Source organism: Episyrphus balteatus, chromosome 3, assembly GCF_945859705.1.
Source record: "Episyrphus balteatus chromosome 3, idEpiBalt1.1, whole genome shotgun sequence".
Lineage (NCBI taxonomy): Eukaryota > Metazoa > Arthropoda > Insecta > Diptera > Syrphidae > Episyrphus > Episyrphus balteatus.
The window spans coordinates 82,515,312-82,543,293 of record NC_079136.1 but is presented as its reverse complement, the minus strand read 5'-3'; the positions used below and the strand labels follow the sequence as shown (position 1 = coordinate 82,543,293).

General features: G+C 30.0%; 1 protein-coding gene and 1 long non-coding RNA gene across 4 annotated transcripts; one reads left to right on the top strand and one right to left on the bottom strand.

Moving 5' to 3' along the window:
- The first annotated feature begins 965 nt into the window (after nucleotides 1-965).
- Nucleotides 966-27,349, top strand: LOC129915419 (cyclin G). 3 transcript variants are annotated; one of them, XM_055994940.1, is made up of 7 exons: nucleotides 981-1,104; nucleotides 20,276-20,287; nucleotides 21,105-21,958; nucleotides 22,024-22,263; nucleotides 22,429-22,803; nucleotides 22,870-23,084; nucleotides 26,849-27,349. In XM_055994940.1, exons 3-7 carry the CDS (start codon nucleotides 21,125-21,127, stop codon nucleotides 26,922-26,924), a joined length of 1,740 nt encoding a protein of 579 aa, XP_055850915.1. In that variant the 5' UTR covers nucleotides 981-1,104; nucleotides 20,276-20,287; nucleotides 21,105-21,124; the 3' UTR covers nucleotides 26,925-27,349. The 3 variants fall into 3 exon arrangements, with proteins under 3 accessions (XP_055850913.1, XP_055850915.1, XP_055850914.1); XM_055994938.1 differs by lacking the exon at nucleotides 20,276-20,287 and having other exon boundaries at nucleotides 966-1,104; XM_055994939.1 differs by lacking the exons at nucleotides 981-1,104; nucleotides 20,276-20,287 and adding an exon at nucleotides 7,748-8,192.
- LOC129915424 (uncharacterized) lies at nucleotides 1,231-2,002 on the bottom strand. Its single transcript, XR_008772301.1, has 2 exons — nucleotides 1,868-2,002; nucleotides 1,231-1,802 (listed from the first exon to the last, which is right to left on the bottom strand). It is a non-coding gene; the product is annotated as an uncharacterized LOC129915424 (long non-coding RNA).
- Nucleotides 27,350-27,982: the final 633 nt, after the last annotated feature.

The window sequence follows — 27,982 nt, the reverse complement described above, 5'->3', positions numbered from 1 at the left end:
TCGTTGCCGCTACCCGTACCGCTACCGCGTACCCTCCGGTGTGGCCAAGCCTTAAGGCTTGGCCACACCGGAGGGTATGCGGTATAGCGGTAACGATATTTGTACTAAAAAAATTCCACACCTGAACGTTGATGTGTCAGTTTGGAATTTTTTTCATACAAGTACACTCACCGCTACCCGTACCGCTACCGCATACCCTCCAATGTGGCCAAGCCTTTAAGGCTTGGCCACACCGGAGGGTACGCGGTAGAGGTATAGGTAACGGTACGGGTATTTGTATGGAAAAAATTCCAAACTGACACATCAACGTTCGAGTGTGGAATTTTTTTAATACAAATATCGTTGCCGCTACCCGTACCGCTACCGCGTACCCTCCGGTGTGGCCAAGCCTTTAAGAAGCCCCAAAAGCGAAAAATATAACAACTTTATTTTTTTTTGTGTCAGCTGATTTCGGAACATTTAGTATGCAGTGCTGCCAATTTTTCTCGCTAAGCCCCGAGGCGTTTTTTTTAACCAGTTAAGCCCGGTGGTAATAAAAAACACACCTAATCATTCTGTGAGGCGCGTACTATTACACGATGCCTCTTGAGTCAAGGACTCAAATTTGACATTTCTCTTTTGATTTAAAATTTGTTGTTGTTGTATTGCACCAAGAAGCAAAAAGAAATGAGAGGGAATGTTGAAAAAAGAAAAAGTGGAAAAAGAAACGTCAAAAAAGAGTCTCGGACTCACGACCCACGACTCTCCGGTCGGATAATTTGTTCTTTCATCTTTTTTCTCTTTTGCACTCATTATGTTTAAAAAGAGTCGCGCCTCTTGACTCTTGAGGCTTCATGTAATAGCTGATTTGCCCATTTTTTTATATCCAAACTAGTGTAAGCGCACCATTCAATCAAACTCATGTCCGATGTATATGTAGCTTCGTGTAAACACCATATCTTTCTAGAAAATTTCAACCGCAACCAACTTCGTTCTTTTTAACCTGCCAAGTCAAAAGAAAAAGATCTCATGTCGCAGTTCTTGTTCAAATCGTGTTAAAATTTTCCGTGTGAGCTGATTAAATTATAAAAACCAAAAACTGAGAATCATCGCAGAAGCATCCGGGTAAGAATTTAATATAAAATTTTCCATATTTTCACCCCCGTTGTGAATGGTTATAAAGTTTTTCATTTTTCCTATCCAATACACGATGGTAAAAATTTAATTACGCAGAAATTTTTTACCTTCACATTTTTATTTCTACCGAGTATGTAGAGTTGGTGGAGAGAGTTTTGTGTAGAGATTTTTCTTTTTTTTTATTCATGTTGAATCGTGCTGTTTTGACAGGTTCGTGCATGATGAGCTTACGTCACTTGATAGGTATTTTTCGAGAAACTATTTTGATTTTTGGAATTTGAATTTTAAAAATTGTTCAATATTCCTTTTTTGTAGAAAATATTTCTGTTTGTATTCCAATTGAAAATGTAATAGGAATCCTGTTTCTTTTCTTATTTGAATTCGATGATTTGGTTGAGATTCGTAGTTGCCATATGCCATTGATTTAGATTTTAGAAGATTACAATGTCCAGATGGAACTTTGCCAACCCTTTGAAATTGGTGTTTTTCATAAGCATTTGTAGTAAACCAATATACATCTAGAAAAACCTACGTCAACAAGATTATTATTATTTCAAGGTCATCATAATCTTGACTGAGGCATCGTAAGGAACGAATACGAATAGTCTGTGAACCATTCATTCCAGATATGTTTTTTTCCTTTTATTTTATTGACAATTTTTCTTGTTGTTTTCAGATAACTATATCTAAAAATACATTAATATGTAAATGGTCAAATATTCTCAGCATTTTGTATGTGTTTTTTTCATACATATTTGATAGCTTTTCCCATCCGTCTACTAAATTTCTCTTAGTTTTCAAAATTTTTTATATAGTCGCACAAACTTTTTGTAACTTTGTTGAATAAACCAAAAATTACTGAATCAAAAAAACTATTGATTTATGAGTTACCTTATTTTGTACATTTTTATAAATAAATAAACCAAAAATTACTGAATCAAAACTATTGATTTATGAGTTGCCTTATTTTGTACATTTATGGTCATTCGGCTCTTTAAAGCGTAGACAAATATGTAAAATCTTTTCATTGCACTCATTGCATAATCATTTCACTTTGTTCTTATCTTAGGACCCCTTAATTACGTAAGTTCTTACCATTTTTAACTTTCTTTACTTTTGATAGCACTTACAGTACATTGGGAACCAAGGCCACGGGCACTAAACTTGTATAAATCGAGATCTATAGCTAACACTTCTATTATTCATACCAAATTGGATGAAATCGTCTTCCTTTTGTTTTATCCGCTTTTAGTCACGTCATTTGTGTAGTCGTCAGTGAATGTTGGATCAGAAGATTAGTAGGACAAGTCGCTGGCTGAGAATTATAGGATTGTATGTCTGTAGGGGTTTCCATAAAACATACAACCCTATAATTCTCAGCCAGCGAAGTGTTTCGATGTCTCCATACACTTCATGTGCCCTGGCTCCCTTACCTTTGTTGTAAAGCACTGTTTTTAGCTCTACTTCACACCGATTTTCAAGAAATTATTAAAAGAGATCAACAGCCTCTCACTTTTTTGCTTCACTTTAAGGCTCACCTTGTGGGGGTCGCCAGGTTGACCTCAGAAAACGTGTCGGTAGGCCTTGTTTTTGAATTGTTCAATGTCTGAGACCGTCTGAATTGTTTCTGGAGATGTTGGGTCTATCTATTCGCGTTTGGGTTGCAACATCATAATGCTAATGCCTTTTGAAAAGGGTGTCTAGAGATTTTTTTTTCTGCAGGACAGTCACTAACAGCTTAGTCACAGTGGTGAATTTCGTCCAAGAACCAAGGTTGTATTTTTGATGTGAAAGTTTTTATTCTTTGAATTTTCCTTCATTTTATACGGTTAAGCTTTGTTGCTCCTCCTTTCTTAAGATGCATTTACATCCTAGTTGTCATTAACTTACTTCAATATTTTGTTGCATTGTTCAAAATTGTGAATCGTATGTATGTAAGTGCGTGGTAAGCAACGGCTGTAGAGTTAGAGAAGACTGCAGAGTTTTCTCAATGATTCATTCACCGTTGGTTGAGAGTGTTTTACTTAAAGCCTAATACAATACGAATAGCAAAGTTTTTCCCCCAACAGCGATAAGGGATCCAAAGTTAATGTATAGCCAGTATTACATACCGTAAAAAAATCCGATTTCAAGTCGTTGAAAGCCGTAGAAAAACTGTCGTTCAACCGATTAACAGTCGTTAAAAGCCGGAGGAAACTTCGTGATATACCGGTTGAAAACCGTAGAAAAACTAAGAGAAACATTATCTTTCAACTAATTAACAGTTGTTGAAAGCCAGATGAAATTCCATGATAAACCGGTTGAAAACCATCAAACCATGATAAACCGATTAAAAGTCGTTGAAATCATAGGAGACTTCGTGATAAACATTTTAAAAGCCGTTGAAAACAACGGAGGTGTCTGTAGGTCTAGTTCGGTATCCACTCCACGTTGGATCTTGGATATTTTATTATGTCTCCATCATCATCAATGAATAACTGATTCACTTTTAGGTCTGTTACCTTACTTTCAAGCAAAAACTTCAGGATTGTAATAAAGAGCAAAGGACTCAAGACGCTTGCACACCAACTTTGATTGGGAAATCTTCTGTGACTCCGCTTTGGATCTAACCTTTGTTTTTACTTGCTCGTTTATGTTCGTGATCATCCGGACGAAGATTTTCGAAATTCAACGATACCATATGATATCTTGTTCTTGTCTATCGAATTCTAATTCAAAATAAGGTGTTACAATGTTTTTCCATTCTGCTTCTTATACTCTGGATGCAATCCAGTTGATTTATCGCAAACAAGGGTCTAGTTCCAAAGTAGAACATAATTTTTCAGAACAATGGCCGAACTCATTAATGAAGTGATGCTTTTGCATCAAAAATAATCTTCGAAAAAGCAATATTAATCCTTTGGTATTTTTCGATTTTTGAGGCCAGCTAATGTTTTTGTATTTGCTTGTGTCTGCCAGGAGATCTTGAACTTTTTTCCATAGTTCGTTGTTCGAAACGTTTTATGATATTGCCTTTTTGACGAGGTTGTGAGTTGAACTTGTATTATTGACTGAATAATTGATATTTTTGTTATTTTGACACTCAATTTAACTTGAGTGTAGAAAACAAAAAGTACTTTACTACAAAATCAAGGATACTCATTGCCTTTTTTTTTAATATTTTGATTATTCCAAACATGTTCTGTATGTCAAACAATTTTATTAGTTAACAGTTATTGCAAGCAATACACATTAAGTTAATATCGTTGCGTTGTTGATCATATTATGTATTTTAATTCCTCCCCCTAAAACCGAACTAAAATAATTCTTCAATTGTATTTGGTTTTGCTTATATGTATTATGTAGGAAGTATTATTCTAATTTGTATTCTAATGGTAAAAAAAATTCGTTCTGCAAAACGTTTTGTTTATGTTTTGTTTTCTTTATTTTCCAAAGTTCACAAACAAAACAATTTCAATGTCAAAATCGAAAAATCTTGAAAGCTTGTTGTAGCATTTTCAATAATAATTGTGGAAGGTCAAGCTGACAGCTTATTTAAAAAATAAATCAAAAGAATCTGAATATACACAAGTAGAAAAAAAAAAACATAATTAGCAACACTTTTGCTTATTTCCTTCATTCTCGATAACATATATTGTGCTAGCAATTACACAATATCTAAATGTGATTTTAATTTGATTTAAAAAAGAGCTTTTTTTATTTCGATAATTTTGTATGATTTTAGATTTCAACCAAGATTTTTAGGTATTTGTTAACACTACTGAAAAATAAATTATTTATGACACTATGTGCATTTTACTTCCTAACCACTAATTAAAAATCAAAAAAAGATTTCTTTTATCTTAATTTTGTGTTGAGCATCAAAAAATCGTGAAATCTAAGACCAATATAAAACCACACTGGGTAAACAAATAATTTAAAAATAAATCTATTGGATGATATATCATGAAACTTATTTTTGTTATGATGAAACCACCTGCACAACAGGTCATTTAGGACGTATATAGTAGCTTGTGGGTATGTTTTAAACAAAGACATTCTTCAGAGTTTGACGCACTCTTTGTATCTACCTTGTATATGATTGATAACAAATTAAGGTGATTGTGCATTTCGGCACGTTCATCAAAATTTTGTACAATTGATTTGCTTCCTCTCTAAACAACCATGAAATAATTTTTTTCTTGTGCATTCATACCCAGATGTTTATTACCTACTTCCAGATTAATGTAAGCCATAACCAATAAACAAAAAACGAAAATGAAGAAAAAAACAAGTCTCTGATGAAATCAACTTGTGGTGTTTTTTCATGATGGTACATGTAGTGAACTACTAATAACAGTGATGGTGAAACTGATAATGAAATTAATATTCATAATAATTCATTAACGAATTTGATGAGGATGCAGAATAAATTTTCTTATTTTCAATTTGGAATAATAGGCATACAACATTTGTTGTAACAATTATTTTTAGAAAACAAAAGAGGTAAACAGTGCATTTTGCAGTCAGGTTCTCCAATCGCTTTAAAATGACTAGCTTGTAAAATTGCTTATTATTAATATTAAATATTATTTTGAATAACATAAGTATAGCCGTCGAAAATGATACTTTAGTACTTAAGTATTATAATATAAGTCTTGTTTTTGTGGTAACTATATTTCAGCCTTTTCGAATAAGTCTGTTGGGGTATTAGCGAGTTTGGCTATGCCTCTTTGAGTTAGATATCTCGTTTCGGCAACTGATAAAGTTCTTCAACTCAAGAATTACTGGCTGAACTCCGGCTCTAAAAAATCTGGGTCAGTAATTCAAAAGAAATTAATTTAATGAAATCAGATCAGGTAAAAAAAATAAACTCGATTTGGTTTTGTATGTACATACGTCTCAAAACTCAGCTTCTTTTTTCAGGAATCAATACTTTTGACAATTTGTTTGCATGTTTTGAACATTAACTGGATTAAGTATGAAGTTATGTGCTTTAAGCCAGTTGGAGTTTATCCCAAATGTCAAACTATTCATTTAAACAATATGACCTTATTCAAGTTAACTTTGTAATTCGATTTTATTTTAATTTAATTTCAAGTTTGTGAAAATTGTTTTCATAAAAACGATCCTTTGCTTAAAATCGCCTTATTGACTTCTCGCAATTATTAGAGAAGATTGTCGATCAACAATCACTTAATGTAGCTGAAACGAAGAAAATCAAAAGAGTTTAATATTTCATTAATATGTTTGATTGGCGAATCAAACATTTTGGTCTATAAATAAGCGATTCGGATCGGACTTTTAAAAATTAAATTAACTCATTGTTTTCTTTGGTTTATCTGCATTACTATGCAAACGTCATACTGGCAAAACCCTTTACAAAAGACGTATTTTTTTCATTATTTGATTTGCACTGGACATATTTGCGTAAAATTTGCTCAGCTACAAGTTTGTAGAACATTATATTTGTCTAAAAAACATTGTTTTTAAGATAAAAGTTTTTGAAACCTTTGGTCCTCTATAACGGGCCTAACAGACGGGGGAAACTTTAAAACTTTTTACAGATTGTAAACTACCTCAATACTTACTTATGTGCCAGAAGACAGCCTGCTATTAAACGTTTTAACAATTAAGAAAGAATAGATGAACAAACGTCGAATATGCATAATAAAAACCCTTTAAGTTTTTCCTATCTTGCGAATCGTTCTCATTTTCGACTTCAGATGGAAATATTTCCTTATATGTACTTGCATTGACACAAATTACTATTAACCCTTTCGGACCCAGCGTTACTCTCATGTAACATATTTTTAAAAATTCGTAAAAAATATTCCATTAAATATTTTTTTAGGTTTCGATGGCTCAAATGAAAGATAACGATGTCTAGTTACTGGATTATTACAAAAATTTAGTCAAATATCATACCTTTATTTTTTTTTATCGAAAAAGGAACTGAATTTCACATTTTTTCTTTTTTTTTTGGAAAAAAAATTTTTTTTTATATATGGTCATAATTTTGAAAAAAAGATATAAAAAAAGTTAATCCAGAAAGTGTTTTGCTTTTTGGCTTAGAAAAAGGAGCATATATTATTGTTCTATAAAAAGTTATTTTCTCAGTTGTCCGACTTTTTTTTGTGGTCATAGGCAGTGTATTTTAATTACATGTAGCATGAGAGTAACAGATTAGTTTTGCTATTTTTTATTTTGGAAAATAACTTTTTGCTATTTATATTTCTTAGTTGTGATGTTTTTGATACGATAATACTGAAAAAACATTTTTTAATATTGATTTTCATAGCTTGGGTTCGAAAGGGTTAAAGAAAAAAACCTAATGGTAAAAGTTGTAGTACTAAAATTAGTGTTAAGCTTAATTTAGTACGAACAATACCGTTGTATCAAAAGAGCCAGCTCTGAGTGTGAATAACGATTTTTCCCCTCTCACATCGTTTATAACTACACCTTTTCCACACACACATACACTCACAGAAGTGTTTTTTTTTCAATCATGTACTGTTTCTGTGCGTTCGCGCTATGTTTTCATGTCATTCGATTTTTTTTCACAGTTAATGTTTGACAACAATTGAGAAAGGTTCTGTGTATTTGATTTTTAATTTTATTTTTATTTCCTAAATTGGGAAGAAAAGTGTTGTGATATATAAAAACAAATTTAAATCACTTTAAAACGGAACAAGAAATAATCAAAAAAAAAGAAAAATCATTTTTTATACATTATATTTTTTTATTATGTTTTTTATGTAAATAATAAATAAGATAGATATATATATATATACTATAGACAAAAAAAAGACACCAACCAAATAAAAAAAAATGACTGACTGCTGAAAAATGGTCTCAAAAACCTTATTGTAAATGTTCTCTTCTCTCTACCCGCGTATTAAAATATACTTGTGATTCTAAGTACAAATTAGATTCCTACATAAATGGAATACACTAATTCGTAGTATATAATTTAAAAATTTAAGAACACAAAATTAAGAAAAAAACCCAACAAAATTTAATCCTTACATCATAAAAGTGCAATAGTAAAATCCATCATTCTATCAACATACCTGCTCAAAAATGGCTGTGAATATGTAAGAATTTAAAAAAAAAATTTATTTTTCATTTTACAAAAAAAAAAAATCAAACTTGAACAAAAATTAGGAAAACAAAACGAAATAAATCTGAGTGATTCTTTTTTTTTTTTTTTCTTTAGTTTTGACAAAGAAAATAGTGTATCTATTGCTGTTGTTCATACATATATATAAATATGTGTGTATATATATAAAATGGGAACAAAGGTTCAAATTTAAGTTGTTTTTTTTTCTGTTTTTTTGTTTTCTAAAATTGCAGAGAAAGTTTTCAAAAAAAAACAGAAATATTTGAAAAAACATCAAATCATAATATAAATTATGACTTCATTTATAAAATAATAGAGGCCAAAACAAGGGCAAAACACAAGTCTGTGTATTATTTTGCCTTGGCGAAATCTTCAAACAAAAAATTTTTTTTCTTTCATTTTTTTTTTAAACAAAGAAAGAATTGAAAATTTTCATCAAACCAACCAAATACACATACATGCATACAAACAAAAAATGAAACATAAAATTCAATTGGAATTTGGAACTAAGACAGTTGATATTGTTGTGGGTGCATGTTTCATTCTCAATTTGTGATAACAAAAGGGAAATAATTACAGTGTTGCCACTTTAAGACATTGTTTAGAAATAATGAAAGGCATAAAACTACATAGTGCTTGATCGAATAAGCACTGGTGCTTATTTCATAGTTTGTTGTTTAACTTAACCTTGGGTTTATTCAATGTAATTTAAATATACGATACAATCCATTTTTTTTTTTACAACCAGCTGAAATGTTGTCTGAATACGCCCATAATATGGGTTTGGATGGAAGAAGTAAGAAATTGTCACTTGATTCTCTTTGAATTCAATCTTTTGAATTTGCATTCGATAGCGCTATCCTGCTAATGCTCATCTCAATGTTTTACTTTGCTATACCTCAGAGAGAAATGATTCTTCCAAATACAATAACATTGATACGGGTGTAAATTGAGGTTAAATTGAATTTGTGTTTATACGCTATATGTTATGGTTTCAGTTATCTCACTTTGTTGTTATGTGTCTTTCTAAGATATTGGGGTTGAACTTTGTGTTCTTGCTATTTCATTTGGATTAAGTTTTCTATTCCTTGAAGTGAATGAACTTGATAGGGCTTAACACACTATCAATGGTGCCTGTCAATTTTATCTGATTTTGGCCACAATTATTGATACCTTGATGAGAATAAATTTTTTTTTTTTGAGTACCTAATTTTAATTTTAAATGACAGTTATGCTTTGATACAGAAATTAAATTTTTGCATCTGAGTATTTATGTTAACGTTTGAAAAACGGTAAATTAATTGTGGCAAAATGTCTAATTTTCGGCAATTTCCTCTGGATTTTGTATGTAAATTTATGCACAGAATACGATTGCTTGTGGAAAATAAAATCAAAAAACTTTAAAGCAATATACATAAGTGTCAATGCTAACTGATACGTGTGGTCTGCGTTGGCTATTCTTCATTAATATTAGCAGAAAAGGCTTGACAAAAATAACTGATCGTATTAAGGACCCTGATGATTTGTTTGTTAATGCTGTTATTCACAAGAAGTGTGGTACTTAGAAAAGACTCATATTCTTCAAATCCAGCGTTGAACAAATGCACTTTTTTTTCGAGGGTACTACCACTAACTTGTTATGAATTGACAAGGCCAAGGGTATCACAACAATGAATAAGTGTGTCTCACTTGGCCATTTTTATTTTTTAAAACTTTTCATGCATATGCATATATATATTTTTAAAAGTTTTCCTGCACTTAAAATTATTGCAACAAAAATAAACCTAAATGTCAATTAGAATTCATGCATACAAAAAAGATAAATGTTTATGAAAAAAAGTCAAAACACATAAGACTAGGTCTCTTAAGTCATTTTCATGTTTCGTAAAAATCACATAAAAACAAAATACTTTATAGTTTGCATAAAACTGTATGACGAGTGAGATATTTTTGAGTTAAAAGGCAATGTTCCAAAAGATATCCTTCTTTTGAAGCAGAGATAGCTGAAGTTAAAAAAAAAAAACTTCAAATTTTAGAAGATATTCTTACAAGGTCTCCACTTTCGGAGACCTTTTTAACAACTCTTTGTTTTTCCTTCTTTTTTATTTATTTTTTTTATAAATTCTACTTAAATATTTAAAAAATCTATATTCTTTGATTTATCTTAGCAAATTTTTCATACAACACCCATTTACAATTCCACAATTGGCAGCACTGATTTTCATTTTTGTTTTCTCTTGCTTTATCCAAGAAAAACATTTTTTGATTTTGCTTCAATTTATTGTTTTTCCGTTTCATTTCGTTTCATTCTTTTGGATAAACATATGAATTTACTGTAATGTTAGTAAACATACTAAATACATTCATACTTATTTCAGATCAATTTATAAAAATATTTCATTGGTATTGAAGTGAATTAAAACTCTTGTATTATAAACACCAATATAAAATTCTTGAGGTGTATGTGTGTGTGATGTTGATTAGAGAAAACAAGTCAAAGATGGAATTGAATAGGATAGGCGAATGGGGGAATGAATACGAAAGAAGAAAAAAAAAATTTAATCAGGTTTTGAGAATTGCGTCAGAAAATTTGAAATAGCCTTCTGCAAGTGTTAACTGCTTGCTGCTTGCCTGTTTGCTCGTACGCAAAAGCTTTAGCTGTTGCTAATAAGCTAAGCTATACCCTCTTTATATTGCAAACAAAGAAAACTTTTTTAGTTGTTGTTTGTTTGAAAAAAAGTTCTATATAGGCTTATATATGTATATGTTTAGTAACTATGTATATTTTTGTATAAATAGGTAATTATTCTAGTCTAGTTATATAATAATTCAATTGTTTTGCAAATATGTTTTTGCTTTTTCCGCCAAAAAGACTTTTTTGAAGTTTATTCGTTTCTCAAGCTTTTATGTAGGTACCTTATTTCCTATTTGAAACTAAAAATTGTGGCACATAGGCTGGTAAATATAGCTATTTAGGCCTAACCGTTTGTCTAGTTTTGAATGGCCAACCCCACCCCCACTTTACTATATTCGTTTTCTGTGACTTGTTCCTCAAAAGTAGGTAGGTCGGTAGATATACCTTCCTACCTACCTATTACCTTACCAATTTATTATCAAAAATATTTATTTTATGTAAATAAGTTGGTGGGCATAGGCAGATAGGCATGAACATTTGACCTGAAAAATGTTTTTGTTTTTATTAAAAATTTGTATTCATTTTTTCTGTTTTTTTTTTTTTTTTTTTTTTAGAAAATAATGATGAAATTTAACTCCTTTGTGTATACAGGCATACCAAAAACATCTCTATAAATGTTGTTGATTTGCGATTTCTACTACTCCAAGGAAATGGAGATAAAATAAGAAAACTATTTTCTGATATTTTCTCCATCTTCTACCTGTTTTCGTTTTGGGTCAAGCCAAATGACAACAAATCGAAGAAAAATTTCCTTATTACCTACCTACATTTTCTATTTTTTTTCAATTTTTTTTTTTGTTAGACACTAGACAGTCTAGTATCTAATGATTTATTAACCTTCAAAATAATATCAACACATGATGAATATACCTACTACCTATTTTTCATTGTTTCGAGATAGTTAGCTAAATATGTAGGTACCTAAGGGTTAACTTAATTGAGTTTGTTTCTAGGGTTATCTATTTAGTTGTAATGACGGTGTATGTATACCCACTTACACAATATATATCTTTTTGATTCCTTTCAAAATGTTTATATCTGAGTTTATTGATTACCTAAATGAATCATACCTAATTCTAATCTGTTTTTTGTTTTGGTAAAACAAAATCCATTATGAGTTCATTGATATTTATTTGTGGGCCTTTCCAAATTGAATAAAGATTTTCTATTTCTTTAATTTTTACATCGAATTCGAAAGCAAAGTTTGCCAAAAACAACGCACTTTAGACTTTCAAACTCCTCAAAAATCTCGTATCAGTTTTCCGTGCTGAGTTTACGCAGACTTAAGATTTGTTCGTTGTGAGCTAGAACAGTCGAAGGCACTCCGGGCGTTCCGAACTCACCTTGAAGCTTTTTTTGTAACTCCTTTTTTACCATTTGCTCTGTCTTGGTTGTTTGATGGAAGCGCGCTCCAAACGCACTCTTAACAACCCTGAATATTTTGTCAGAGCGCAGAATTCAAGTTTTTGGACACAAAATTTGTATAATAAAATGAGATTTTTTGTGAATATTTTTGTTCTAGTTTTTTGTTTTTAATTAATTGTATTGTTAGAATCAGCTGATTGAAATGACTCCAGTTTACTCAAGAAGGAATAATTAGATATATACAATTTTAACAAAATATTGATCTAGTTGAACCTTGAGTTGATCAATAGTTAACTTGGGATTTGAGTTGGTTGTATAAAAATGGAGTAGACCAGGGAATCACAGTATGAAATAACTTCATAATCTGTGAACGAACAATAGATGGATGGCATTTCGTTGTATTGCGAAGAGAGATCGAATTCATCCAAGTGGCGAACCAAAGATATATAACAATCAAGTAAAACAGAAGAGATTTGCTCATCAACTCAAAAATTGGAAGAAACATTGTCACACTTTCATAGTTTGGCCTTCTTAGAAAATTCAAAATAAAACTATCTCCTAGAATCATCAATCGAGTGTTGTTTCACTGGAGGCTTTTGGTGTTGTCCTTTACGAGATAAAATGTCTTTCACATGCTTACTCTACTTCAAAAGATAATTTGTGAGATAATTTAAATTTCAGTTATTTGAGAACTATGTTTTTCTGGCGTTTTTTTTGTCAATTATTTGGATCTAACGCACTATGTATCAGAATAGTATTTTTATAACGTCATTCTCATTACATTTTCCAATTGGTTCAATATGTATCAAAGACCTCATTTCGATACAATAGATATCATTGTAATAAAGGGTCGGTCAAATACTCATAAAAACATACACATATGGAATCTTTCATATTGGATGAACCGCCCTGTATGGTTTGTTCGACTTAAGAACAATAACATACGTCTCATAACCATATTTTATAATGGCAGTCTCTGTCTGATGTGTTTTTCTTATTTGATTGTCGCACTAACTATAAATGCGCATTATATAAAATGTTGTCTATACATATCTATTCCTTAAAGAAACAGAATCTATTTAGTTTAAATATACATACATTCATGCATATGTGTATGTACTATAAATGCGACAAAATAATAATTGTGGTACAAGTTTGAAATGCTTTTATTGCGTGAATGACTTCTTGAATTGAATCTGTTTTTTTATTGTTGATTTAATTTTCTAACAATTAAATGCAAACATAAAATGCAAAATACTTTCTCTGAGTTTCACTTATATAAACGAAGAAAGTGAATTTGTAAAATGCTTTGTAGAATGAAGTATTCGTATGATCTGTTCTAAGCATAAAAACTTTAGAATGGATAAGTTTGTCCTATGATTTTAAAAATGAGTTATCGGCGTTAGACAGCACCCATCTGTTATCTCTATTTACCTCACTGTTTTGTATAAAAATGTTTACTCGAAAATTTTGAGTTGAGATAATATTATTGTGCTGATTATGAAAAGCTGATTGAAAACTTTTTAAATGAAACAAAGAAAAAAACTACCTTGCGTATGCGTATCCATCGAGATACTATGTGTATATGTATAATAATACACAAATCATATTTTTGTTCCGTCTAAAAAAGACAACCCTTTTTTATATACAAATTATTTATAAAACACTGAAACAAAGAGCCTGCATGCACGCAAGCTACAAAAGTGTGCCCATCAAGAAATTACATTTCTGAGGGATTGCTCGTTATATACTTTTCTTTACAAAAAAATCTGCTAAAGCTAAAAATTCTAAAATTGAAATTTACACCCGGTTTTTATTACCACACACTTCCTAAGGGATGGTAATGGGAAACAAAGGTATACTTTTTGTGTGTGTAGCTATTTATAGCTTAAAATAAATAAAAAAAGCGAGAATGCACTCGAATATTTCTTTCTTCGCCTCTTTAATTAGTGGCAGCTGTGATATGAAGGGTAGATATTGTTTAAGACAAGTTTTAATATATTTTAAGGTTTATTGATCTTTTTTGTTTCGAATTCAATGACATTCCAAATGACTGATTTCGGGTTTACTTGAAGACAAAATAAAAAAAAAAACTGGTTTTCATGTGTAAGGAGTAATAAGATTAAATTATTTAATTTTATTTTATTACCATATCTTTAAATTTTATGACTTTTTAAAAGAAAAGTAGGTAGAATGAACCCCTTAAAAAAATATAGCACTGATGAAACGTTCGATTGGAATATTGAAAATTCATTTAATTTAGTTTCCATACATAGGTACAACTCATGTATCAATATGTTAAGATAAGGAAAACGAAAAAAAAAAAACAAACAAATTGATGCAACAGTTCTTCGATTGTCGTAATAACGTATCTAGGTACTTACGATTATATCATTCATTATGACTTAAGCTACTTGAGCTAAAGTCCAATAATTACATATCGATTATTTTAAATAGAGTTAAAATATATTTTGTTGTAATGCAATGTGTTTACAACAACTGCGGCCTTAGAAACAAAATTGAACACATGCTATCCCAACTTACAGTCAATTCCATAACCACCCTTGGTTTTCTTTTATTAAATATTTCCATAAAATTCATTAGTAGATATAAAAGTTCTACAAAAAATAAAAAAAAATATAAAAGAATATATCCAGGTGCGCCTGACATATTTTTGCACCCCTGATAGGCTGATAGGGTACACACAACAGCCATTGAACCGGACTGATATAGCACGTCCTATAGGTATAGTCTATTATTTTCCCTTAGTTTATACAATATAATGTACATTTATTCATGTGTCATATTCAAGTGGAATTTAGAATTTCAAATTGAAAATGTTTTTTTATTTTTGCTTATATTAAAAAAAAAAAATTGTATTGTATCTGTTTATCAAAGAGTTTAATAAACAACACCTCAAATCAATTCTTCTCTAGCGCGTGTGGTGTCTTACATTTTATGATTTCTATCAAGAATGACGTACAATTTTATTTAATAAATATTTGCACTCTCGAAAAATATAAAACAAATTCTATTAACAATCTTATAAAAGAAGCAACAACAACGACACGACGATACTGAGACTTATCAATTTAACCTTCAAATTTATCATACAATAACTTTTTCATCATCATTTTGTACTTTGCTTATAAAAATAAAACAATACTTTTAAAGGCTTAAATTTTTTTTTGAGCTTTACGTTTATAAAATTTATTTTGATCTGATTGCATTGCATTATCAGTTACATTTTAATGTCACTTTTGTAATTGAAGGTGCAAGTGCTTTGATTAAAAAGAGTTAACACATCAAGGCATAGGAGAGATAATTTGTATTCCAATTGAATTGCATAGTTGCACTTAAAGCAACAAGTATACTATGCAGAAATGTTTGATGGGATTAGAATGTGTTGTAAACTACCGACATGGAATATTGGAGGCTTCTCCAACCTCGGGGGCTTGGCTTTGGGCGTTTTCTGATAGCCCATTGCACTTAGTATCGTTGTTGCCATAGATTATATTTTACGCCAGAGGTTTCTGCTGAGAAATTAAAATTCATTGCCTTTGAAAGGCTGACGTTCCCATCCTGTCAATCTTGCCATCCATCCTATCCTTCAATCATGGTAGATTAAAGTCAATAAAAAGATAAGCTTGGAAATGGATTTGAAATTCTTGGTTTTTGTCCAGGATCAGTCGGAGTGTGAAACCTTGGTCGGTGGTATTTTTTTTTTTTACTAAAACCACTGAAATGTACAATTGTACATAGATGCCGATCAGGAGGTTGTTAAATTCAAACAAAATAGCCCAACGAAGTTTCGAATTTGGGACGACTTATGTATGTCTTTATGTTAACTATTATCTGATTATTTAGCAGTATGGAAAATTATTCCTTCCATATTTTTTCTTATTGCTTCAATCATTTGCAGGAAATATACTCTACTTATGAAAACAAAAATCTGGTTTCAATATACCCCTAGCAACTATAATTTTAAAATTACAAAATGTCTATCTCATGAGAAACTTTTTTCAATATATGGGAGTGGGAGAGATTCCCCATTTGACCAAAAAAAAAAAAAAATGAAGAAGCAACAAAAATTAAAGAGAAACTTCTTCCATCTCTATGATGTAGATGATGACGATGAGTCGAAATGGCGAAGACGTGACGAAATAAAATACAAATATGACACACTTAATCTTTTTTTTTCTGTTTGTTTTTCTTTATACAATACTCTTGTACCATTATACTAGCACTTAATATTTTTTTTTTAACATTCGAGTACGTACATTTCTTTGTACATTATGAAGCTTCTTTTTTTTTGTGGCGTGCGCTACTGCAGTCAAGTGTGACGACTAGATACAATTTGTCTTGTTGTTTGCAGAAAAAAAAACCGTTTTTTCTTTACATTTTATAAAATTTCTTTCCTATTCATATATGTAAGAGAGGTGTTGATGTACAAAAATTTTAAATAGAGGCGTGTTTTGTGTTTGGCGCGCTCAAGTGTTGAACGTTTCTCATGGCCATTTTAGAAAAATTTTATTTATTTGTTGTTGTTGTCGCAATTGCTTAAAACTGAACTTTTTTGAAGGAGAAAGTGAATCCGGAATGTGTATTGGTTTGGTGGACGCATAGGCCATTAATAACAAATTCAAAACACGAATTTTTTTGATGTATGAAAATGTTTAAAGGTCAATATGCGTCTGCTTATTTGGATTTCGATTAGTTATTTCTCCATAGTTTATTTTTAACTATTGCACAAAATTTCGTGTGCCTATGTGCGCCTACAAACACTGGTTTCATGTTAACAAAAAGTCTGAGTTAAGGTTAAACTATTTAACAAAAAAGGCTTTATGTTACTCATATTGAATTTTGAATGAATTTCAATTCAATTTTGACTTAGGTAAGAAAACGCAAACCAAATACAGTTATGTATATAATGTTCTTGACTTATTCTTTTGCGTTGAAAATATTAAAATAACGGTAGTCATGTCTCTTCCGCTGCTAAGCAAAAAAAAAAAAAAATTAATACATACAAAACAAAATTTCAGACTCGAAACAGAAAAAAAAAACTTAAAACAAAGTATGTAATTGAGAATGTCTGCTGGTGGCTAACTTGCTGCTGACCCGCTTGAAGCTGTTGTTTGACATTGAATTTTTTCTTTGTTTAAAATCAGAGACTAGTTTTTTTCGTTTTTCTTGTTCGTATAGGTTTTTTGTTTATGTTGGTATATCTTCTCTTATATGTAGATGTATCATGTTTCCTTCATTGAGTTTATTCAAAACAAAAACAAAAATGTTAAAATCACTCGAAAAAAAAGGTTTCAAGTTGCTATAATTTTTTTGTTTGTATTGAAATATCACGGGATTTAGTGATGATTTTTTTGGAAATGTATTTCATAACAATCATAAAGGTTTTCCTCTTTTTTTATAACAAATTATAACAATGGTTACTCAAATGAGTTATTTCCCAAAATGAATCGATCTTAATCACCAATGACTGGCTTGAAATTCTTCTAATTGTTGTTGATTCACACAAGGCCAAGAGTTCGATGATTCAAATTTTAAAAATAAAAATTTTGAATTCAGGTTTTTTGTTGTTTTTATTTGTATTTAATTTATTTTTTGTTGGATCAAATTTTTGTTTCATCTAATTTTAAGCTACTTTCCACCTTGAAACTTGTATAGCTTTCCGTGTTTTATATTAAAAAACAATAAAGAAGTGATTTTATTTTGACGTGAAATCATTATCTTATTTATTTTTTTCAAAATCACAAACTAGCTTTATTGTTTGTGTATATTGAATCATTTTCAAATTCATTTCGCACTTAATAAGATATACTCGTACCTATTGTAATTTAAGAAACAAACAAAAAAAATCATATCTCAAGAAATAATATTTCCTCTTGCTGCTGGGCCTTATGAAATTTAAAACTGATAGTCGCGCTTACTTATGTTATAAACAACAACGAAACAAAAAAAAACTACATTCCGCAAGCAAATATGAAGATTGCATTAACTTTTTTTGCTTGCTACATATCTATAATAATGCGCGCATGCATTACTATAAAATATGACGGATAGATGATCCAGTTTTGTTAAGTGCGAATCTTTTTTTTTTTAAATCTTGAATCAGACACACGCTTACTTGGGTTTTATTTAGATCAAAATGGAAATAAGAATACGTATACTTATGGGGTTTACCTTGTAGATAGTGTAACCAAAGTAAGCTACTATAATAAACAAAAAAACAGGTGCGATGCAATGAATATAATGTACGTAATGCATTTGAATATTCATATCGCATAATGCAGTAATTTTTTTTTTCGTTGAATTATTACTTTTATGATTGTAATTTGAAAAAAAAAAATTGAAAGTTATTGTTTCGACCATAAGATTTGTAATTTTTTTTCTTCAAAACTTTAGGATATTTAAAATTACATGCAAAGTCCACTGTTTTGTGTAGGTCTCTTTGTGAGTTTTGATGACTTAGGTTCCTTTCAAAAAACTGCTTCAGTGTAAGTTTTTTAAGTGGGATTAGTTTACATCGAGTAAACTGAGAATTAACTAACCCATTACAGAAAAACAGCCATTTGGTTACATTTTGCTCTAAAAACACACTAAAGAAACGATTCAAACAGTAAAAAAGGAGATTCTTTGTAATCTAAACAAATGCTTTATTTCTTCAATTTTCTTGTTTTGTTTTTCTCATTAAAAAAAAATTGCTAAACATTTGTTTGGTGATTTCTGTAATCATATTCTCATGCAAGAAATACGAAACGAAATCAAATTAAATGTTATTTGTTTCTTTTTTTTTCTGTTACTTTACGAGTGGTGTGAAGAAATGTTTATAACCAACAAGTCATTCACACAGCCAACAAAATTCTGTTCTCAATTTAAACAAATCAATGTTTGTGCTTTAGTTTTTCATTTGTTGCATTACAACAACTACTGATTAGCCAGCTAAACACATAAATAATGGGAATGTTTTTTTTTCTTTCTAAATTGTTGAGTACAATCAACTGCACATTGTTTATTTAAAGTTCTATTTTTATTCGCTATAATGTGAATAGTAACATAAACATAAATAAATTATATACATTAGATAGAACAATGCTTATGCATAGGGTGTTTAAAGGCACATACACTGCTAATTTTGAATTTAAATAGTTTTTTTTTTTTGTTTTGGGCTAGACAATGTTTGTTACTTGACAGCTAAGATTGTTGGTTTACTTTTGACAATGCTCCAAATTTATTTTTGTTGTTGAAAAGATATCTCATTTTTATAGTTTATATATTTTAATTCCTAGGTTAGTTGCATAAATTCGTTAATATTAAGACCGAAGTCTTTATTTTCCTTGTTTTTTTTATGAGCAATTCATCAAACATTTTACAAAAATTGAATACCCATTTGAAATTGACATAATCATAAATTAATATGATTAACTCTTGAGATGAGTCACATGACTGTTAAATGTTTACCCATTTATTTCCAAGATAAGATTAGGTCGTCATGAGACAGCAACTTCCTTTATCTTTTGTTTTAAATCTGTTTAGTGAAATTTTCACAAGTCTCTGAAATTATGTATTCATAGATCTTTACGCTTGTTCCTATAACGCTATTCTATTACAAAATATTCAACCCATATGCTACTCTTGAGTCTATTTTTAAAATCGTTCGCCCTTCCGTTCCATTTTTTTATTGTTTCTTCTCTTTCACGGTTAGTGAAATTTACATTTTTTATGTAAATTTTCTGTAAAAAACGATTCAACATAAAGTCTTAAGCAAACTCGCCACCACACTCAAAAACTCGAAATAACTCCAACACATAATAATTTTTTACTTTTATAGCTTTTGGTCAAACGAATAAGATCGTTTCGTTTTATTTACCTGATGAAGATCCATTTTATTTATGGTTTATGCACACAAAAATACACTAATCCAATTTTTTAAAATTCTTTTCTATATAGCTTTATTTAATCACATTTATCTTCCCTTGCTTCAGCTTTTACAGATCGTAAGTTTAGAGAATCATTATCCAAAATAAAAGGACAAACAAAAATTTTCTAAATACTCAAACAACATAAGCTATAAGTTGTGTTGTTTTTTGAAAAATAAAGAAAATATATATAAATATTATTTAAAAAAAATATATATTTTCACAAAAACAAAATAGTATCAAGGTTTCTTAGCTAAAAAAAACAGCTTTTAAACCAATTTATACTAAAAAATAAAAAATAAGCGTACCAATACAGACAAAACCTGTTAAAGGAGAATAATAATATCCACAATTGTTTTTGTTTGCAAATTGTTTTTGAGATAACAATCAAAAGAATAGTACTAAGGTTAATAGATACGTATAAATATATACAATCAGAGTGACAATAAAATATACAACACAGTTTCTGTTTTATTAAATCCTCTGAATCTAGCTAACCAGTGTGTACAAAACAAGTAGCAAACAAATATTTTAATACAAAATACAAAATAAAATTGTATTTGGTTGAGTTTGAATAAAATTTCTAAGAATAATTATTTTCTGCTCCTTTGTCTTACAAAGAAGCCGTTCTGTATCGTTTTGTATAATCTTCCTTTTTTGTCATATTGTCATTTGAGTTTGATTTTTTTTGTCATTGTTCATTTAATAAAAAAAACACTACAAAAGAAAAATTTCTAAGCAATTTAATTTTTTTTAAAATTAACAAAAAATTAAAATAACAAAAGTTGCTTAAAGATTTTCTCAAGTTCCATTAATCCAAATTATTGGAACTAACAAACGAAATTAGAAATAATCAAAAAACCAACCAACAAAAAAATTTTAACTAAAATAACAGGTACTAGGCCAGCCCTCACAATGTCTGTCCCTGTACGCTACTCTGCTGCCGCTAATTTTGCCGTCGTTGACAGTGGTTTGTCATTAAATCTACAACAAGAAGAGCAATACCACGAACAGCAACTGTATCATCAACAACTCCAACAACAACAACTACAGCAGCAACAACAATTCTTAGCTCATAACAATTACAACGGTTGTAATAGCGAGGAGGAGTTTAGGTATCACCAACAACAATACCACCAGCAGCAGTTGTTGATGCAGCAGCAGAAGCAGCAGCAGTCATCGATGATGTCGTTGTCTACAAACCAATGCTCAGTTCCGTTGAATGCAGCATCATCATCTAATATCGACTATCAAGACGATATGATGATGTCTACATCACCAACGGATTCTGAAGTATCGGCGGCAGCGGCAGCAATAAATGGCAGCTTCAGCGGCGATGATGATGAGTGGATGTTGCCACATGGCGGGGGCCGGCTTGGACGACCGGGTGCTGCTGAGGTTAATTATCACAATGAAAATCTATTAGTAGACCACCATAAACAATTGCAGCAAAACCTACCAATCGGGCCTTCGTTAACGGACAATGAAAAGAAAAACAACAATGGCAAGAAATCTACATCATCATCTTCTTCAGCATCATTACCATCGACTTCAAAATCATCACCATCATCATCTTCATCATCTACGGCATCGGCAAGTTCTACATCAAAGATTCAACAGGAACAGCGTGAAATCTTGGAAAACGAACTCCACGCTATGACATCTGAGGAGTTATTTAATGCCCTGAAGGAATATGATGCTCTTCAGGACAAATACCATACTGTGTTGCTATTGCCTAAGGAATCAAGGGTAAGTTTTAATATTGTAGACTTTATTCTTAGAAAAGTTTATAATTTTTTTGTTTATTTTTTTAGCGTGAAGTTACAGCTGGTGGACGCGATGGCTCGGCATATGTTTTACGATGCCTTAAAATGTGGTATGAGCTACCGTCTGATGCACTCTTTTCAGCTATGAGCTTGGTCGATCGATTCTTGGATCGTATGGCCGTAAAACCTAAGCATATGGCATGCATGAGTGTGGCATCCCTTCACTTGGCCATCAAACAACTTGGTCTTAAACCTATTCCCGCCGAAGATTTGGTGACAATATCTCAAGTAAGTTTTTTTCTTTTCTTTCTTCTTCTCTATCATATCACTTTTCTTTTGTTAACCTTCCCACGATCATCTTTCAAATATGTTTACTACCTTGTCAACTTGTATTTGTTCTCCATGAATAAACTTTATAATCTCATATTTCTCTGTTTCTTTCTTCTTCTCTAGTGTGGTTGCACTGCTGGTGACTTGGAGCGTATGGCGGGTGTTATTGGCAATAAATTGGGCGTACAAATGGATCATCCACCCATTACAGCGGTCAATTTTTTGCGCCTTTATTATGCCCTCTTCCGCAACATGGCCAAGGAGCTAAGCCCTGAATTCTTTAACTTCTTTACTCAATTTATTAAGCTGCAAGAGCTTGAGAATCGTTTGGAAAATCTTTTATGTGATGTAAAGACCACTGTCATTACACCATCAACTTTGGCATTGGTATTGCTTTGCTTACATTTGGATTTCCATATCAAAGAATCCTATACTAAAGGCAGCCCTGAATTGAAGCATGTCTTTGAGTATATTCTGTTTTTACAACAGTTTATGAGGGTAAGTTTTTCAATTAAACTCGTTTGTTTTTTAAATATTTTATTAATTAAAATTTTTTATTCATAGATTCCCGATCGAGTATTCACTTGCGGTTTTAGTATTGTTTCGGGAATTCTTTCACATTACAATGGCCAAAATAAACAACCCTATAAGCAGCGTTTAGTTTGGAAATTATCAAGTCGCACCCTGCGTGTACTTCGTCCAACTAATCGCTTCTCATCGGACCTGCCCACCATTGAAGAAGGAATATCGAACAATATTGATGACGGTTGTCGATCAAGGTATGTTATTTTTAATATTTATTATAATTAAATTATAATTTTGAGGGTAAATACTGTTAGTTAAAGAGCCATTAAAGAGTTGTTTTCTGGAGTACTAATATGCTCAAACACTTGAGGTATCAGGCAGCTTAGAAAATAATTTTGGTCACAACTGGTTTTATAGTCATCATTTGCACTAATGTTTCAAAGTTTTTCCAACACTTTACAGTGCTAACAAATAGTCATACAGGCCTTAGGACGCTTATTTTGTTCTCTTGTTGTTTCAAGAGCTCAGATATCTGAATTTTAGGTCATAGTGGCTTTCAAAAATTAGCCATAAAATTATACTTCTTTATGAGTCACGAGCGGCAAAACGAGTAGTTAACAATGGGTGAGCTTAGGTTCCCCAATTAAAGAATTCGGAGCAATGACCTAGGTCGCAGAACGAATCAAGTAGTGCATATTTACGATTGTTGTAATTTGGACTCAATGCTATCGATACCAATGAATCATCATGTGACGACCTTCTATCGTAGCTGTATTGACCAGCAAGAAAATATAACGATCAACACTGTCTTTGTCTACCACAGTCCCATTATAGCCAGACCGAGAACAGATACCTAGAAGTTCAATCGTTTTTGTGAGCCCATAGCACAAGTGATGGATGGCCACTTGGTTGGATTTCATTACAGCACTAGGAATAAAGTTCACTATTGCCGTGTTTTATTGGTAACTCTGTATTTAGCTAAGTAAGCAATTTAAAAAACGATTTTATTCATTATTGGTAATTGTTTAATGTTGAAGGGTCAAAAATTTACAAATACATACTTTTGTTCCTTAGTTTGTTGTTGTTTACCGTGCAGATTTGTACCGAGCTACATACTGAATGACCAACAAAACACGACTTATTTTTAGAGATTAGTCGAAATTTATTTAACCCAAATTAAATATTTATTGTGTAATGTATACTCGAAACAAAATTTTCTCTTCAACTGTTATTCTTCCACCTAAGGCTACGGCATAAAACATATCGAAGTTTAATAACCAGCGTATCAAGCTTTTGAATTTAAAAAAAATCAAGTTTGGGGAAATCATATTTTTATTTTAATCAGTAACACCTGCACTTGTTAATATGAGTACAATTATAAAAGAAGAAGAAAAAAAACAAACAAACAACGGTCGTATACTTGACCGAATTATTTTTTGTTTGTTTATTGTATGTACATACAATTTAACCCCGTTGTTGTATGAACATAATAATATTTTTTCAAAAGAGCCCCAATATAGATACGAGGACGTCGATAAATATTCGTTGAAAGTTCGACCATAAACTTGTGTCTCGAATGTAATGAATATATTCATTAAATTGTATTTAATTTAATTTTTTTTAACATATTCATTATGGATTTCCAACCTCATTAGTGGCGCAATGCCCTTATTTAGGTGCAACAACTCTATTTGTAGAAATAAATTTAACGTTAACATGTAAAAAAAATAACGTTAACATGCTAAAAAAATAAATGAAAAAATGTATCAAGGTTGAGGTGATAACAATACGATTTTCTAGTATTTTTGATGATTATTTTTTTTCTTTAAAGGAAGCTCATTTTCATTGATAAAATATTTAAACTGAATGGTTTTCTTTTATTTAAAATAATTGTTTTGCATTAATTCTTCTTTAAGAAGAGTAAGTGATAAAAATATTTCAACGAGAGAAGTTCAATTTAAAATGTACAGTTACAAAATCTAGATCTAGATCAATGAACTTTGTTTTTTTTTTTTAATTTCTATAAATAGATTTTCTTGTTTCTTTTGTGTCTGATTAGCTTTGAAAAAGAACACATTTTTTTATATACAGTACATATTATTTTATTGAGTGCCTGGCCTCTATGTACCAGTTTATTAAGTCTCCATCATTTATTGTCCTACACGAGTACAGATGGTTTTGTTTTGCTTATGTTAATCAAATGCGTAAACGTATTCTGTACAAATAAACATGTTTTTGTATTTTTCTTTTTCTATTTATTTAATATGAATCACCATACGCGACTAAATTTTTGTTTATTATAACTTTTTGAATTTTGAACTAAACCCAACTGAGAAACAAAATTATTACAAAATGTAATACAATGAGACTATATATTTTTGAATAGGAAGATTGTTTCGATAAGAAACAGCTTTTTGTATGGCAGAGTTGGGTTTACCTATATAAAATGTGTATTCTTGTAAAAATAAGATAACAGGTTTTATGTATATTTGAAAATCCATATCTAACTCAAACATGAATTCCAACTAAATACTTCCTCCAAAAATATAGAAAAAATATGTATCAGCAATTTATATTATCTCAATCGTAACTCTGAACTAATTAGTAAACATGTTTTGTTTGTCTGTCTAAATCAAAGATCAAATAAAAAACCACCAAAAAAATAAATGTTTTGCCAGAAAAATATTATGATTTCCAAAAAAAAAAAAAAAATGTGACCTTTGATATTCAAGCAGATAAACATTATCAAAGCGATATTTTTGTTATCGTTTTTTTTTTTTTTTTTTAATTTGTTATGTAAAAAAAGAAGCATAAACTAAATACAAGAAAGCTTACTTTATGAAAAAAACAAATTAAATAAAAATTAATCAGCAATATGTATACATACATACATACATAAATTAAAATTTTTTTTACTATGCATTGGCTGCGTTTAATTTATTGAATGTGTGACTTTTTTAGTTGTCTGGGCACGCATTTTCACATTGTCTGAATAATTGTTTATGTATTTATTTAATTATTTATTTTTTAAGTATTTTTAAACTTGTACGTGATCATTGATATTTCTTGGTTTTCTTATCATATTAATGACAGAATCTATTGAAAAAAAAAACGAAAAAAAAATTTACGTTACGTTTTATAGTAATTTTAAATTGACAGTAGTAAAAAAATTGAAAGTAAATAAATGCTAACAACAACAGCAAATACAATATATCTTATTTAATTTTAAATAAAAGATAAATTGTGAGAAAAATATACATTTTTGTTGGAAACTAATGAACAAGAATATTGTTTATGTTATCTCCTTTGCTAGCTTTTTTAGCGTTCAATCTTTTACCTAGATTCACTAGACTTTGCTCCATAAATTCAATAGGCTTTAACTAACTCAATGCATTCAAAGAGATTCTAATCATCTCTCTAACTGCCGCAAAGTCGAACAATTGATATAATAATTAAAAAAAAATTGCCGACTTTAGATTTGCCGGAACAATTTGGGTAATTTTCAGGAATACAATATTTTCAGGGAAATGAACATCTGCCTGCGGATTTCTCATATAGTTGAATCCGAACCGGGTTTGGAGTGCCATCTAAACCACCCTGAATTTAAAATTAAGCTGTCAACTAAGATTTATTGCATTGACAGTTTAAAAAAGTGATATTTTTTCCTATTAATTAAACTTTAAACCCGATCACTCCAGTACACAGAATCAGAACCGCATTGAGCTCGGGTCATTTTATTTGTTCATGACAATTTGTCTAGACATGCAGTTGGTTTAGTTTTCTTCGAGTCAATTGTATCAATAAAATTTTGGACAAAAATTATTTCAAGTAGAAGACGCTCGTATTGAGAGAAAACAAATTTTTCTAAACGCTCCTTCCATGTTAAAGGATTCTCCCAAAGTAAAACTGCAATTAAGACCCTAGAATAACTTAAGTTAACTTTTGTTTATTTTTTTTTTCATTCAACTTAACCATACAGTATAAATGTTAATTTTTGTTTTATGTTTTATCTTTTCAGGACCGAAAGTACAAGTTCAGAAGAAGAAGAAGATTGGCCAACTTCACCCATTATTCCAATTTTCGAGCAGTGTTAATGCAGACGCATACATCCCTACACTTAAACATGGTAATAATTACTATACTATGTCAGCTTAGACCGCGATCTATGGTCTAACAAAAATAACAACAACAAAACAACTAGGATGTATGTGCTCTAGCACAATATTTGGCAAAATTTTTGCATCATTCAAACGTTTTGTTTTGTTACAACAAAAAAAAAAGATCAAAAAAAATCCACCCCTTTGTTAAGGTAAGAATGAAAAAAACCAAACAAAACAAAACTTTGTGTAGAAAACAAAACAAACAAAAACAAAATTCTATGGAGGCAGGATAAATATTATTTCGGACGATTTTGAAGCAGAAATATATAAATTTTTAATCAAAATTTATATCCACCAATCAAAGCAAAAAAACCAATCGTTTAAAAAAAATTACAAATACAAAAAAAAAAAAACAAAAACTATATATTCCCAAACAACAAAATCAACAATTTAAAAAGCAGCAAAAAAATATGTATTCTCTATAGCTATATAAAAAAAAGTAATAGTTTCGTGTTTAAATGTATGTTTTCCTATATTTTTTTTTCTGTTTTCATTAAATAAAAAGTAACAACCTTATAAATAAGAACAAAAAATAAAAAAAACTACAAAAAATCTCCCAAAAAAATTAAAAATTCATAAAAAAGACTTAAAAAAATCAATAAAAATATTGCCGATAAAAAAATCTTAAAAAAAGTACAAAAAATTTATTTAGTTAAAAAAAAAATATTCAAACAAAAAAAAATATTAATATTATTTATAATTTGTTTCTTTCTTATTATTTGTTTATTTTTCATTTAAAAAAAATACTTTCCTTATAATTAAATAAAAAAAAAAACAAAAACTGTATTTGATGGTAATGAAACAAATACATGAACAATATTTTTAACCTAACGTAAATTTAACAAACAAAAATAAAAAATAAACAAAAAAAACATAGTCTTATTTAAAAAAAAAAAACATTTATCAATGAAATCCACCAAAAAAAATTAAGAAAGAATATTCTTCCCCTTAGAGGAACACTATAAACAATATTATAGTATTCTCTTCAAAAA

Bases quoted from the DNA above. Each gene is read 5' to 3' on its own strand.
- LOC129915419 (XM_055994938.1), top strand. From the start codon at position 21,125: ATGTCTGTCCCTGTACGCTACTCTGCTGCCGCTAATTTTGCCGTCGTT. The intron at 22,804-22,869 runs GTAAGTTTTTCA...TTTTATTCATAG, and splicing joins TTTTACAACAGTTTATGAGG to ATTCCCGATCGAGTATTCAC. The intron at 23,085-26,848 runs GTATGTTATTTT...TTATCTTTTCAG, and splicing joins GATGACGGTTGTCGATCAAG to GACCGAAAGTACAAGTTCAG.